Source organism: Aspergillus brasiliensis (assembly GCF_001889945.1).
Source record: "Aspergillus brasiliensis CBS 101740 unplaced genomic scaffold ASPBRscaffold_2, whole genome shotgun sequence".
Lineage (NCBI taxonomy): Eukaryota > Fungi > Ascomycota > Eurotiomycetes > Eurotiales > Aspergillaceae > Aspergillus > Aspergillus brasiliensis.
Genome location: NW_027137443.1, coordinates 3,064,775 through 3,079,879, shown reverse-complemented (window position 1 = coordinate 3,079,879; position 15,105 = coordinate 3,064,775). Strand labels below are relative to the sequence as shown.

The following is a 15,105-nucleotide window of genomic DNA, read 5'->3' as shown; positions in this document are numbered from 1 at the left end:
GGATTTGGTGCTGGGTTCAGACTGTATCTGCTTGTTGCTTTTCTCGGGATATTCAAGGTTTCATGATAGAGCTTACGTGAGGATGACCAGCCTACTTATACCATGTTAGTTATTGCGTTTATTGTGTATGGCCCAGGGTGTTGAATTATCCTCCTATCAATTAGCGATATAATTATACCCCGCATATATATACCTACTATAGACTCCATTGCTTTCGAAATAATAATTGCATTTCAGATTAAACACTAGCACTGCTAGCTATGCCTTTGACCCAAACGGCTGCAAATGCAAGAACCTGACTGAACTTGGACCCTTGAAAACACTGAACTCCAGCAGTGGTCTACATTCTCAGTGAAATAACACATACAAAAAAGCATGAAACGCGGATTCGCCATGAAGAGAACAATGAATACAACGAGAAAGGAAATAGTATGAACAACCAAGTGGGAATCATATGCTTAAGGAAAGGAAAATGGTAAGGGAAAAGAGTGACGGACTTTAGCCGCGTTGAGGGGTTCTATTTCGATAGCGCTGCTGCAAGGCGCTTGTAGTCATCGAGCAGAACAGATACGTCGGCGATTGTAAGCTCATTGGCGTTTTGCATCTGGAGAAAACGCTGAATAGGAGGGTCAACCCGCTCTACCCGGGGTGGAGCACTGGACACGTTCGATGAAGATGTCTCGCGTGAGAGAATCGAAGCCCTTATTCTTTCAGTGGGAGTATTGGGTGACGGCATGGGACCAGGAGTGTCAGGAGTTCCAGGGGCACCACGTCCAAAGTTGCGGATCATACCGGGGATGTGGTTGAGTGGATTGAGGGTGTTTCCAAAGCTCCGCACCGATTCAAGCGGCGTAGGTGCCTGCGAGATCGTGCTCGCAGGAGAAGCCTGGGGTTCTTCTTTCTGGGGTCCCTGAGAGATAGTTGTTTTCCTGGAGCTGCCCTGAGTCCGAACGCTCTCGACACTCCGGTCACGTGGTGTTCTCTGGCCGCTGACCAGCCCCAGGAATGTATCCTCCGCTTTCGATCCGATGCGCCTCAATTGAGGACGATCAGCAGGACGAGGTTCTCTTCCTGCGTTCTCGTCGTGATTCAAGCTATGTTCCGCAGATATAGGGTTGGTGACCAGACGTCGAGCATCTGCCAACGTCTTCGGCAGGACTGGATTCCCATCTTTAACAGGGAACTGGTTGGACTGCAACTCTTTAAGGCGGCCAAACAGGAAATTGAAGCTGCTGTCCAAGGATGCTCCAATGTTCTTGAGCCCCTGGTCAGCAGTGTTACGAACAGCATCGTTAGCAGCGCCGAGCACCTTGGCAGGTGGCTGGAAGAGGTTGTTCAGCCGCCGTTGTTGGGTGCTCGCCGATGACTGAGGTCTGGGCAAGCTATCCGAAGCTTCTTGCCCAACTGGCTTCGAGAGTTCAGGTGAGGCTGTCACTGGTGTAACCGACGATACTGCTGCTTCCTTGGTGGTGGTAGGAGACGGAAGAGAGTCGGTTTTTCCGGCCGCGGTTGAATCATCATTGGACGCCTTGGTCTGGCCTTCAAAGGCATCTTCGCCGCGCAATTCGGACAGATCTACATTCTCAAGGAAGCTAATAGCCGCTTCCAGGTTAGTCAAGCAATATGCGGTTTCGCCGTCTATCTTATTCGACGACCTAAACCGTTGGATAAATTGTAGATTGCTTATAACGTTGATTCCCTCAGGGGGGCAAGTGATCAAGGAATAGATCAGAGTGGGTAGTATCTCATCGGCGGAAGAAGACGACGGCAGGAGCTTAGTCAAAGCGTCAACTATTGCCTTGTGCGCAGCGGCAAGTTGTTGAAGTTTGCCCAAAGGATACTTGTCATCGTTCATCTTTGCCAGGCAGTCTCGTGCAGCAGAAAGGCATTCGTCTGCTTCTTTTTGCTTCTCTTCATCAATAGCACCTAGGTCGATATCGACACCAAGATCCTTTAGGTTAATGCCAACTACAGAGAGAGCCGCGGTCTTTGAGCGCAATTTCTCGTCCCTGATTTCATCCAATGTGCTTTTATGCCTCCATAGCTTGTCGTAGATAGTCTCACAAGCTCTCCGTTCCACAGCTTCTTCCAGAGCAACACGCTTGGTTGCAAGGTGTTTCCGTGCAATCCTCCTCTCCGTTACTTCTGATGCTGTCAACATTTGACGGCCATCCGAACCTGTATTACTAGACTTGCCCTGCGTGGCACGGTAGGGGGAAGGGTCACGATTTATCCGGGACGCAAGAGCAGAGATATGAGTAGCTATGTGTGATTCCGCTCGAACGTAAAATTCTTGAAACCGACTCGATACTTTCTCGATTGTGGGAGGAGAAGAGTGTACCTTGGCAGTAAGAGAGTGGACAAATCTGCCAGTGACGGAATCAGCAACCCATCAACGAGTAGTAAGAGTATGAGAGCCCTTCTGTACCTGTCTGTCATACTTGCGAGCTCTATCGGCAGTTCCTCCGTGTGACCCAAACTACCCCGAGAGAGCACCGAGGTCTCCTCACCCTGCTGCGCATCGTCGCCGTAGCCCAAGTCGGCAGAGTCTGGTTTCTCGAACAGGTCAGGGCTGCTATTGCGGTCGTCCTCAGCCGTGGGCAATGGTAACGGGAGTGCCTCGGCATCCACCGACTCTGGTATTGCCACGGACTGCACAGTCTTGGCTCTGGAACGAACGAAAGGGCTCGTCTCGGGAGTGTCCATCCTTGGGAACGAGCGGGCCGTGTGTAGGCGCGGTTTTGCAGCGCCATCATCGGCAGGATTGGCAGGCATGGTTATATTAGAAAGAGGAACAAAGGGGTATCAGTCCGACAAATGTTCGACTTTTAGCTGCTCATATGATCGGCTCATACGAATGCAGTAAGTATGGGGCTGGTGCGTATAGATGACACCTGGAACTTTAATCTGGCAACCCCAACCGAACGGACGGGTCAGGGGGAGAGGACAAGAACTAGATCAGGTTGATATTAGTAGTCCGAGCCACACATCATGAGCAAATGCCTCGCAGGGTAGGCTTCAAAGAACGTCAGAACTGCAATAAGAGGAGAGTGAAGTCAACAATCAATAGTTAGTGGCTCATGATTGCGCGGCGGAGTAAGCGTCGGAGAAACCCAAAAGCGGCGGACGTCACGCGCCAATCACGTGTGGCAGTCACCCTTTCTCCGCAATCGGGATTCCCGATGCGTCTTGTCACCGCCTGGGCGATGAGTGATCATCGCCTAGCTTGGAGTTTGTTTCGCCTGCAACCCTACCGAGCGAATATACGAAGGTTAAGTCTGGTCAGACACAGCCTTCATGATGATATATCATTGGCATTCGTGACTATATCAAGACAAGCATGAGAGAATGAAGCTTGAGTTTCAGAGTACATAGGTATCATATCTATCTAACGTTTCATCATTAAATGATGAATTCGTGCGTGAATCAAGGGACAATGCTAAGACAACGAGACAAATTCTAGTTTACAGACGAGCAGACTTGGAGTGGTCAGCCTTGGCCTCAGTAGCCTTCTCGATGCGTGCACCCAAATCAGGGTTCACACGACGGAACATGCCGTAGGTGGCCTTGCGAACACGCTCGTGGGCGGCGCACAGATGACCGGCGACGTTGTGGACGAAGTTATCCTGCTGGCCGGGCTGGCGGCCCAGAACCTGCCAAAGGCCGTTGGCCTGGACGAAATCCTCATCGGTGACGGGCAGCTGCTCAACAACAACGGAGCCGGCCCACTTCTCGTGCTCCTGGCTAGCCTTCACGGGTTGGTAGCGGAGAGGACGGAAGGTAGAGGGGTAGTTGGGGTTGGCGCCGTAGTTGCCGTGCACGTTCATGTAGCCATCACGGTGCCAGGGGCTGAACGAGCGGAGCGGGCAGTTGACGGGGATCTGCTCGTAGTTGCCGCTCAGACGGTGGCGGTGGGTATCGGGGTAGGAGAAGAGGCGGGACTGCAGGACTGGGTCGGCAGAGGGCTCTACGCCGGGAACCATGTGCGAAGGAGAGAAAGCGGCCTGCTCAACCTCGGCGAAGTAGTTCTCGGGGTTCTTGTTGAGGGTGAGCTTGCCGAAGCGGCGCAGAGGCACCTCACTCTGAGGCCAGACCTTGGTCAGGTCAAAGACACTCCAGCGGAACTTCTCGGCCTGCTCCGGGCTCAGAACCTGAACATAGCAGGTCCATGAGGGGTTCTCGCCCCGCGAAATCGCATCGAATAGGTCCTGGGTGTGCCAGTCGGGGTTCTCAGACGCCAGGCGAGTGGCCTCCTCGTTGTTGAACGTCTTGTTACCCTGGTCGGTCTTGAGGTGAATCTGGACGTAGTTGAAGGTGCCGTCGGGCTTGATCCACTTGTAAGTGTGGCCGGAGTAGCCGTTCATGTGGCGGTAGGAGTAAGGCGTACCACGGTCACTGAAGAGGTGCATGACCTGGTGGACGGCCTCCTGGTGGGTGGAAAGGTAGTCCCAGAACATGGTGGCATCCTTGAGGTTGGTCTGGGGGTTGCGCTTCTGGGTGTGAATGAAGATGGGGAACTTGGCGGGGTCACGGAGGAAGAAGACAGGGGTGTTGTTGAAGACCCAGTCCCAGTTGCCCTCTTCAGTGTAGAACTTGACAGCAAAACCACGAGGGTCACGCGCGCTGTCCGCAGAGCCTTTCTCACCACCGACGGTGGAGAAGCGAGTGAACAGCTTGGTCTTCTTGCCAACGCCCTTGAGCATGTCGATGACGGTGATGTCGCTGATGTCATCGGTGACCTCGAATTCACCAAAGGCGCCAGCACCCTTGGCGTGAACAACCCGCTCTGGGATTCTCTCTCTGTCGAAGTGTGCGAGGAGGTCGATCAGGTGGAAGTCTTGAAGCAGAAGAGGTCCGTTGCGGCCAACGCGCTGAGCAGCCTGGGGGTCCATGACCTGAATAGTGTCAGTTTATATCCCTCACTGGACCAATCTGACGTCGGTGTAGCATACTGGGCAGCCATTGGAGGTAGTGTAGATGGGGGTCTCATTGTAGCGGTAGGTCTCTGCAAGACAGCTCAGAGTTAGTCTTCCGTTTCACGCTTGAAAAAGGAGAAGCCAGGGAGATAAAGACATACTGGGTTGGTCGTCCTTGCCCATGGTGACGGTTTGTGTTGTGAGGTGATTGGGAGTATCGGAAGCGTAGTAGATTGGAATAATAGACAAGGTGTTGTCCGGCGGGCTAAGATAGCTGAATGCGGGGTTTGAGTAGATATGGAGAGCTAGTAGTCCGTTGATGGGGACAATGAAGTCCTTGGGTGCAATGTGAGGAAGAGAAAAGACCACGGAGCTAGATATCAATGGAAGAAGGAGGATTTGCAAGAACTGAAGAAAAGCGGCAAGGGAAGAACGGGTTATAAGGAAAAGACCAGGCGATCCATTGAAAGATTTGAAGACGGGTGGCTCGTCGCCGAGGGAGGCAGATGGGGAGCCCCGTCCCGCAGCAGCCAATAATGATGCTGGGGAAGGTCAACGCGGTGGTTCCACGGAATCGCCTGCCTCGATCAGTCCCGCTGGCCTGTCCGATTCTCCCGCCGGTTCAGGTACTACTAGCACTATTGACCCTGATGAATTGGTAGTCTAGCTCACTAAGAAGAACCTATAATGACCTGAAGCTATCCCAATTGTTGTGACAGCATGGAAATGTACTCAGGGATCTATATGCACATTGACTTTTCTCGGAAGCACAACAACAAACAAATTCACCCAAAGGAGCTTTCCGATACGCTAATTTACCCCGCACAATTGCACCCAAATCCGCCAGGGGTGTCCACCAATCAGCACCATCACGATGTCAGAATCCCAATCAAATTTAGATTTCCCCGCGTTTCTCCTGTACTGAATGGGATTTGACTATATCAAGTCATATGTTGAGGACAATGTGGAGGATAACTATATTTTAGATAGTTCATTAATATAACTGGTGTGGTGTGGTGTGCGCGGAGATCCTCAACGCGTTACCAACTACAGAGTAGACGAGCACTGAAACGGCCCGAGGTGGGCATGGAAAGCTACTGACAATCTGCAAGATGCGCTAAGATTCGAGGTTAGATTATCCGCTAGTTACTTCGTTAATACTTAGTTGTTGTGGTCTGATAACTAGTTAGTCAATTAAACAATCTTAGTCAATGGACCTGGCCAGACATTTCTCTGTCCTTCTGCAGACCGCCAGCCCTGCAGACACTACTAACTAGTGCTCAGGATTGGTAGGCCGTCTGGACCTTCCGCAATCCCCATCTTGGAAACGCTATCCGGGCGTAATTCTTGCCGCTTTTGGAAAATGGGTGACTTCGATTTTTTCAATATTCCGCAAGAGGAAGGCGACTTAGTTTAACCTTCCTAATCAGGTGACGAGATACTTGTAGCTGTTGTTTGTTTTCTGTTACCTAACTTAGTTATATAATGAAATAGAAAGATGGAGGTAACTATGTTATGGAAAGTAAAGTAATAATGTTAGCAAAGATATTCCCCCACATTCTTTGGAACACAAGTCTCCCTGAATTTGACTGCTACGAAAGTACTTTACTCTCTCCACTCTGAGCCTGTCAGTCCATCGCCATGAAAGATATAGTGGATACAGTTGGCCGATTGCGGCTATGGTTGACGGCTTCCCAAGCCGACGTAATGCTCACCCGAATCCTTGATATTTGCTAAAAGTGAATTTGTTAACGACATCTACGTTAGATTCAACGGGGAGCTCCCCGCGGAAAGCTCCGCCCTCCGAAGCGGAGCGAGATTCTCCTAGTGGAATAGGAATCCGAGCGGCAGATAGCTCGGAACACCCTCCCGCTCGGTTCCGATCGCGTTCATGCGAGTTTCAAGTTTACGCTTCATGCTTTGTGCTTTTTCCATTATCAGAAAGTCAATTTGTCCTGCAAACACGCAATTCATTTAGTTACAGTCGAATCAGCCATTATAAGCCATACCCAATTGAGCGAACCAAGAATCAACATCCGTCAAGCCCAATACAAAGAGCAGTCATCAAGTCATATCATAGTCAACCGGACCTCGCCGCCATGTTTACTTCCGCTCAGCATTTGCACCAGATCTGTCGCCATTGATGCTGCTGAGGATGTCTCCCGTTGACTGTCCGACGCCCCGGGTTGTATTGCCTAGGCCTTCAGTGGCACCGCCGACAGTCTTTCCCAAACCTTGGGTCGCGCCGCCAACAGTCTGACCGAGTCCGCCCACAGTGCTTCCGACGGTGTCGCCGAGTCCTCCCACAGTCTTTCCTAGTGTATCGCCGAGACCTCCGACGAGGTTGGCTATATACTTACGTGTTAGCAACAGTTGGGCAATGGCATCGATGTATATCGGGATTCGGTACCCAGGGGTGCGAGGACTTCAAGCACGCGATCGACTAGTTTAGTCAAAGCACAGACAAGGGGGAGAATATCACATAAAGAACAGTAGGTGCAGATGTTGATGGACACTTACGGTTGTTCTTGTTATCGTCGCCAGAAGACATGGTTTCAAATATCCGCGATCAAGCTAGCCTTCAGTGGGAAGATTCTGGAAAAAAGAGATTTCTCAAATTAACGAAAAATATAGGTTTGAATCAAACTAATCTTGCAGATAGACAGAAATAATCCCCAACTGTTGTGATGGAATGTACTTTATATAATTAAGGTACGCCGCACATGTATTCACTATCAAAGGTCGCCACGGGACGCTCCATCCCCCTATGATATCATCGTCTTCTGAAACCAAGATGGTACCACAACCCGCAGCCAATGATCCGGGCAATCGAAGACCTGACAGCGGCACCTGATGACGCTCTTCGGCAAGATGATGAAATAAGGCCCTGGCGGTTATGACAGTGGCGCGATGACCCCTACCTGCAATGCTGGTTGCAGTGTCTATTGGCTCTTGTGGGCATCCGCATACGTAGGGAATAGGCGAGTTGATATAGCAACACGAGGCCAGATCGCTCTAACCAGATGAGGGAATAAGGCAGCGAAAGGAATCATCTTCTCAACCAACCTGAACTGTTAGGCTCACTCTGTGCAGCAACCACCGACTAATAGCTTGAGTGATTCAGGCAGTTGCAGTTTTTGGAACAGATCGATGGGAGGACCAGTCATGAACAGTGACTCCCGGTAGATCGATGGTCCGTCATCCCGTTGACAAGGACGAACCTTCTAACGCGATCGGCTTGATTCAACACAGCGTAACGTAGCCTGTCATTCACAGCCATCCATCGAAATGAGTACTGAAGGGAACATTATACCGACAGCAATGTAGATCTATGTGCCAACTCATAAACCCGTTTTCTCACCAGAAAATCTGTCATTACTACATATACGAGTTCGTCAAATTGGGTCTATATAGCCCCATGTAATATAGAGAGCGTACTTCGATCTGTACGCACGTGATTTATCTATGCCAACTCCGAGTCCCGGTTTAGTTAGTCAGGGGCTGTTACCAATCATCGCCAACTCCCATGCATTTGAACGCAATGCTTGTTTAGGGGATTTGAATCTATTGACGGACTTGCACCCTCAAGAATGGCGTCGTCAATGACAGAAGTCCACCCCGACGAACAGCACGCGGCGAGCTGGGTTTCGAACGATGTAATAAGTAATGAGATTGCCGGTTCTACAGGCAGGCCTGCAACCACCTTCGACGCGATATCCGATCGTGCCAGCTTGCGTAGAGAAGCCGAGTATCCAAGCGACGCAAAATTCTGGCTCCTCATGCTCACTCTGGCTGCTGTCCTGATATTGAGCAGCGTGGACATGAACATCGTCGCTACGGCCGTGCCTAGCATTACCGACCATTTTCGCACTGTTGCAGATGTCGGGTGGTATTCCTCGTCGTTCAGGCTCTGCCAGTGCTCCTTCCAATTTGTTTTTGGCAAGGGATACAAGCTCTTCTCTATCAAAACTGTCTTTTTGTTTGCCAATGCTATCTCCATAGCAGGTTCGCTGCTCTCCGGGGCGGCGAGTACGTCTACCATGCTCATCGTTGGGAGGGCTGTAGCTGGACTAGGTTCCGCCGGTCTCCTTTCAGGGTGCTTCGTTATCCTTGTGCAATCAACGCCTTTGCACAGACGACCTATGTTCACCGGCATGATGGGGGCCGTTGAAGGTCTGGCTACGCTATCCGCACCACTTCTCGGCGGAGCCATTGCGCAGTCAATTGGCTGGCGATGGTGCTTTTACATCAACGCACCTCTTGGTGCTGTTGCCCTGGCACTGATAATATTTTGTTTCTCAGATACGCCGAAATCTAGCGACATTGCCCGCATGGACCTTAAACAGAAGATCCTGCAACTCGACCTGATAAGCAACCTGCTGTTCATCCCGGCGCTGACGGCCCTGTTCCTGGCCTTTTCGTGGGCCGGTACCAAGTATTCCTGGGGCAGTGGTCCAGTGTTAGGCCCTATTGTTGCCTTTGCCGTCCTCATGGCCGCCTTTCTCTACAATCAAAAGCGTCGAGGAGACGCTGCCGCTCTCCCCTTTCGCATTATGAAGCGCCGCAGCGTTATCGCTGGATGCATTTTCATCATGTGCGGTAACAGCACTGGCAGCGTTCTCGAGTATTATCTGCCTACTTACTATCAAGTTGTACGTGGGTATAGTCCCGCCAAGAGCGGCTATATGATGCTCCCTATCATTATCGCCGGCACCATTGGCGCACTCGTCCACGGCTTCGGGACCAGCGCCATCGGCTACTACGCACCTTTTATGCTTTTTGCCTCGATCATAATGCCCGTTGCCGCAGGCCTCATAACCACCCTTAAGATCAACACTAGCTTCGCGGAGCTGATTATATACACTGCTTTCTCTGGCTTTGCCTACGGTATCGGCTTCTCCGGACCGCAGAACGCTGTCCAAACAGTGTTGCCCGTGGAGGACGTGCCGCTTGGTACATCTATCATGCTTTTCGCCCAGTCTTTTGGCCCAGCCGTTGCGATCGCAATTGCACAAGTCCTATTTGTAAATCAGCTCTCGACAAATCTAAGTGGTGTTGTGTCGGGTCTGAATGGAGCAAATATCGAGAACAGTGGCCTCACACAACTTGTGACGAGCATGCCATCGGCCCAGACTCAAGAAGTTCTCGTGGCGATCGATAAAAGCCTCATACAGACGTGGTACCTGGTAGTTGGACTTGCATGTGCAACGATGGTTGGGAGCTTGACGATAGAATGGCGGTCGGTAAAATCGAGACGCGACTAGATGAGTAGAAAATTGGCCATACCGCAATATTGACTGGGCAGTATGTATAGCAATCCAAGCAGCAATGCATTATATATATTATCGATAGTCGAGTCAATCGTCAGCCTCGAGACTATGCACAATTCTCACGGCGACTACTCCTATCTAATGACCCGCAAACATACATGTAAACTTCTTCCACTGATTTGCACATTCAGGTAAGCACCTTCATCAGTATAGCTACTACTACCTTATCACTGAAGCGGCACTCATCATCAGCATATTCCTCATCTGCTGTACGTACTTGGCCTTTTTGCTACTAGTTGGCATGCTAGAGTCCTTCTGTGCACCCATCGTCAACTACAAAGATTTAGTAGTTCCGGTGCAGTTGCAATTTCGGGACTGATCCCTCCTGGTCGGGATGATTACTAGAGTACCAGTTACTAACTAGATACCAATGGACATATTATCGTGTGTCGATAGATAGTACAGACCTCTTCATCACACTTTAAACATGACACTGCGTAACATACCAGTCCCCTCTATACACAATCATACATGCCTCGCAAATCAACAGAGAAAATAAAGATCACACCTGCAATAACTTACAAAACACCCTTATAAACTATCCTCATCAACCAACAAAGCAGCTCTCTCCCCGTCCACCACCCTCCCCACCTCCAACAACACTCTCCAAAACCAAACACTCAAATCGACCTCTCTAAACGCCCTCCCAAACCACTCCTTTCCATCCCTCGCAATCCCACCCGCCCTCTCTCTCCCCTCCACACTCGACGTAAAATACCTCACCACCTCCGCGAGCTCCTCCATCCCCAAACTAACAGGGATATAATGCACCCAGGCCTTCAACCGATCATCATGCCACTCCCTGAACAGGGTCTGTTTCAGGGGTGCAGAATTCGACGCTAACAGACTATAAAACCTCCCGCTGATGCCGTTTCCATCTAGATCGAAAATCAGCTTCGATTGGAGTCCCTTGCCTTTATCGGCCCAGGAGTGCGGGTGGAAGTAGCGGCGTTGGGCGCGGCAGGATCTGGCTTCGCAGTTGAAGATGCGGGTGAAGGAGACGGAGTAGAGGCGTGTGTTGAGGAAGGAGGATTTTGATTCTTGGGGGTTGTCTTTGTTATTGTTCTTGTTTTGGTGGAGGTAGGTGTAGGTATGGTGGTGGTGGTGTGCTGGGTTTGTGACTAGGCTGACGAAGCGTTGACGGTGGAAGTTGTGCCAGTTATTGTTATTGCCTGGGTTGTTGTTTGTGGCAAAGGCGCCGGTGGTAGAGCCGGCCCAGTAGAGGGTATTTTGCTTTTGGGCCCATGGGATGTCTTTTCCGGGCGTGTATTGGAATTCGGGTTGTAGATAGGCGGGACTGGGGTAGAGGATGTCGGTCATGGTGGAGAGGGAGCCCGTGGAGAGCATTGGGAGGAGGCCTTGGATGGGACGGAAGGAGGTCGGGCTGAGGAAGATGCCGTGCATGGTGCTGTATTCGGGGTGGAGGCAGAGGTTTTGGGCAAGAGTAGGATCGGTGATGAAAGGGAGTTTAGGGTCTTGGGAAGGTGTCTGGGTCTGGGTCTTGTTGGCTTGGTAGGTGCAGGGACTTGATATAGTATCCCATGTGGGTTGTCTGGATAGTTCCTGTATGATCGGACTGTTGTGGGTGTTGCCTGGAGGCGGGGGTATCACCCTTGGCTCATCGAGATGGTTGACGAGAAAGGCAATGTCGGGAAGGGTTACGGGTATATGCTGAAGTAAGGTATCAAATGAATGCTGAATGTCCCGATCGAGCACACGGAAATCATGCGAGCATTCTGCTGTGCGTGAGCTGCCAAAGAACGTACAGGACCAAAGGTCATTTCCGGGCAGGTTGCGCGCATTGTTGATGTTCTCGTTGATCTCTTTGCCGCTCAATTTCAACAAGGGTCGTATACTGTTGTATATGCCATCGAAATTATCAATTATCGGCGACTGATGAGCAGTTGCAAAGTGATACCACTCCTCGAACCCAGGCGGTGGCTCAATCTTGTAACGTCGTCGATACTCCTCGCATGCAGCTGTGTATGTGCGGGATTGCCTATGCTGAGTTTCTTCGAACTCGAGCCTGGCTTTATCCATCAATTCTGCGATAGGGTGGTTTTGGACTATTGCTTTGTCCATGACATATATGGTCCATATGTTTGCAAAGCATGGAACTATCATTGCGAGACCCAATGTCCACAGAATCCATCGGCCCTTTAAATTACTTGGAAGCACTTGGGTGATTTGCGCAAGTACTAGCAGTGAGGCGAAAACGTTCAACAAGGCTTTGAAGTCTGACGACTGATTGAACGGGCTTTTGGCAGATAGAACACTAAACGTTTCTACCAAGACAGCTGTACTCCAGGAAGAGTAGCAGATCTTTATATCCGTCAGTATAGAACCATATATTGTGAATGAATGAGGCTTACGGTCTGAATTGCAAAGTAGTAGGCAAGCGCCTTAGACGAGCCTGAGGCAAGTATGGCAAGAGGATGTCCCCAGGAATACCCGAATATGATCATCTCCGCCACGGCTGTCGCTGCCAACATCGGTAGAGTTCTGGCAGCGATATGGAACGAGGTGAGCCCGATATTGATATAATTGGGTAATGACTGTCCGTACTGGGACACGAGAAGGCTAAAAATGACCAGGACACAAGCCAAGGGGATGAATGAGAGACCCCACTCGACCAGGTTGGTAGAGGATGCGAGACTAATCATTCCTAGCAATGATACGATGAAGGACCCGTAGAATGTTTCCGTTAGGAAGGACATAGAGCGCAGCCTTACTGAGCTGTGTGTACGGAAACAGAAAACCCTTCCTGATATCAACAGTAATGGGAATAACAACGGCTGCTGTCACATCAGCAAAAAATCTCCTCGAGGGTGCTCGCCCGACGCACGAAACTTTGTAGAACCCCGATTTCCGCTTTGAACCAAGAACATATGCATACGCCGAGAGCAATTAACCATAAGTGTGGGGAGCGCAGAGACCCATATTTCGGCAGATTAGAATTATGCTCAGTGAAATAAGTTGGATTATGGTGGTATCTAGAACCTAGGCTGAATATTATGGGCAATGTTGTCCATGCCACCATCTCAGAGCCAATCTCAGCACATTGTGTGAACGAGTGATGTGCTAGTATTTGCGTAAGCAGGGCAAAAGAAACTATCCCGACTGTTTTGTCCACCCGGACGAACGAATTGTTTGCGAACATAGCGGAAGTATGCTATGTTGCTAAATCCATTCGCTCCTGTGTGGTTATAACATGTTGCTTATAATATCAAGAGAAGAACGAGTTGTAACTGCAGAGATAATTGACATCATGCCAACATTAGATATATAAGGCTGGCTATGCGAAATTTTACGTTGGAAAAAATAAACTCGCGACACGTTTACGTCTAGTGCACTGGTCGGACTCGAAATAAGGGCAATGAGTGATGTACTTCTGTCAGCTCGCACATGCCGATCTCTCCAAGTGTCCAATCCAATCGTGTAGCCTCAGGAGGGATGTTGGTGCTAGAGGGATAAAGTAGGTGGCCTAGTTAGGGCACCGAGTAGGCCCGTTTCTTTGTACTAAATCTCAGCACTTCATAGGCTCAATTGCAAGGCTGCCAGCATGCGGGGTAAGGCTGAGCTCTTGTCGTCCAAACCGGATCTGGTAATTCGGGGTCTTGGGTTCGTAGATCATCATTAGATTTTAGTATTAGCTTGATGTAGGTGACCGGGATATGCAGCCGCAGTTTGAGCATAAAGAGATAGCCATAGGTAGTTAGCACCTACTTATTAGCAATGAAAACTTGATTCCTTACGATGGCCAGTAGAAATGCTGAAAGTCTTAGAACTTACTCCTGCTTTAGTTCAAGAAGAAACTTTTTTTTGGTAGGCTGATTACCTAGAAGTTTTAAATAGTTCTAAAGGCCAGGATCCCTGTCAGTACTAGCGATCAAAGGTGGCTTTACCTTATCTTGGTGCTCTCAAGATGAGCAGGAGCAGCGCAACAATACTTCAATCATCTAGAAACCCTTTCTGTAAACAGGTGGTAAACAGTAACTGATACAAGTACTTGATACTTCGTTGTAAGACTGCATTATTTTAAGAACGCGCCCCTTACATACCCTTGTGGGAAATGTTTCCGGCTTCAAATTGGCTTAAGGCTATCATACCTTCCTTACTTTTCCTTTTTACATATGTCCACACTTGTATTATGGTAACAACGTTCTGATATATCCAATAAGGTGGGACATGGAGAAGAAGATAGAGCAGATAGAGCAAAGGACCTTTAGAGAATGGATCTACTGTTCCTTTCTGAATGAAACAAACCAAATCTCTCTGATTATACAAATTCGGAAGAAAATCCAAGAAATATAATCATAGAAGTACGAATTAGTCGGAGTTGGCAAGCACTTAGTTCTAGAGGACTCGTTTTCGTGGGAGCTCAACGGGTAGGGAACACATAGGACCCTCTCTATCCTCAGCAGGCATGCCATGCTATAAGCCACTATCTAGTTGGGACTAACATGATAGTTATCGGGAGGAGGCACTTACTAGTGCTTATAACGTATAAAATTTAGACGAGTCGGGGTACTCCTACCTATGGAGAGTCCAAAAACCTAATGTCTTGACACAATCCGTGCTTGACGAAGCATACAACAAGGAACTGTAAGACTGCATATTTTACAGACACTTTTATAATCAGCTAGTTATATACGGAATGTATTAAGCATACCTGAGTCGGCCAACCAGCTACTACGTGGTTGCCGTACAGTAAGAGACAGGAGTGAAGACAACAAACGGCCAGACATAAATAGTAACATCTAAACAAGTGGATATAGTATTACTCAGTTTAGTAAAGAGCATCGTTCCAGCATTATATGATGAGAATGACCCTGAAACACGTACCATGCAAAGGCTAA

General features: G+C 49.5%; 5 protein-coding genes across 5 annotated transcripts; 1 reads left to right on the top strand and 4 right to left on the bottom strand.

Annotated features, from left to right (window-relative positions):
* Positions 1–517: 517 nt before the first annotated feature.
* ASPBRDRAFT_117956 (uncharacterized protein) lies at positions 518–2,775 on the bottom strand (the record flags this gene model as incomplete). Its single annotated transcript, XM_067617135.1, has 2 exons — positions 518–2,366; positions 2,429–2,775. The coding sequence occupies 2 exons, from the start codon at positions 2,773–2,775 to the stop codon at positions 518–520; spliced, it is 2,196 nt and encodes a 731-aa protein (XP_067483726.1).
* Positions 2,776–3,464: 689 nt separating this feature from the next.
* Positions 3,465–5,099, bottom strand: ASPBRDRAFT_192611 (catalase; the record flags this gene model as incomplete). The annotated part of the gene is made up of 3 exons (XM_067620506.1): positions 3,465–4,895; positions 4,953–5,005; positions 5,078–5,099. 3 exons carry the CDS (start codon positions 5,097–5,099, stop codon positions 3,465–3,467), a joined length of 1,506 nt encoding a protein of 501 aa, XP_067483725.1.
* Positions 5,100–7,019: 1,920 nt separating this feature from the next.
* On the bottom strand, positions 7,020–7,467 carry ASPBRDRAFT_192610 (uncharacterized protein; the record flags this gene model as incomplete). Its single annotated transcript, XM_067620505.1, has 3 exons — positions 7,020–7,264; positions 7,327–7,359; positions 7,437–7,467. The coding sequence occupies 3 exons, from the start codon at positions 7,465–7,467 to the stop codon at positions 7,020–7,022; spliced, it is 309 nt and encodes a 102-aa protein (XP_067483724.1).
* A 979-nt stretch (positions 7,468–8,446) lies between these two features.
* On the top strand, positions 8,447–10,313 carry ASPBRDRAFT_38936 (MDR family MFS transporter). Its single transcript, XM_067624037.1, has one exon. It carries the CDS (start codon positions 8,507–8,509, stop codon positions 10,178–10,180), a length of 1,674 nt encoding a protein of 557 aa, XP_067483723.1. The 5' UTR covers positions 8,447–8,506; the 3' UTR covers positions 10,181–10,313.
* Positions 10,314–10,620: 307 nt separating this feature from the next.
* On the bottom strand, positions 10,621–12,738 carry ASPBRDRAFT_170480 (glycosyltransferase family 90 protein; the record flags this gene model as incomplete). The annotated part of the gene is made up of 2 exons (XM_067619684.1): positions 10,621–12,568; positions 12,619–12,738. The coding sequence occupies 2 exons, from the start codon at positions 12,736–12,738 to the stop codon at positions 10,778–10,780; spliced, it is 1,911 nt and encodes a 636-aa protein (XP_067483722.1). The 3' UTR covers positions 10,621–10,777.
* Between the last annotated feature and the right edge of the window lie 2,367 nt (positions 12,739–15,105).

Bases quoted from the DNA above. Each gene is read 5' to 3' on its own strand.
- ASPBRDRAFT_38936 (XM_067624037.1), top strand. From the start codon at position 8,507: ATGGCGTCGTCAATGACAGAAGTCCACCCCGACGAACAGCACGCGGCG.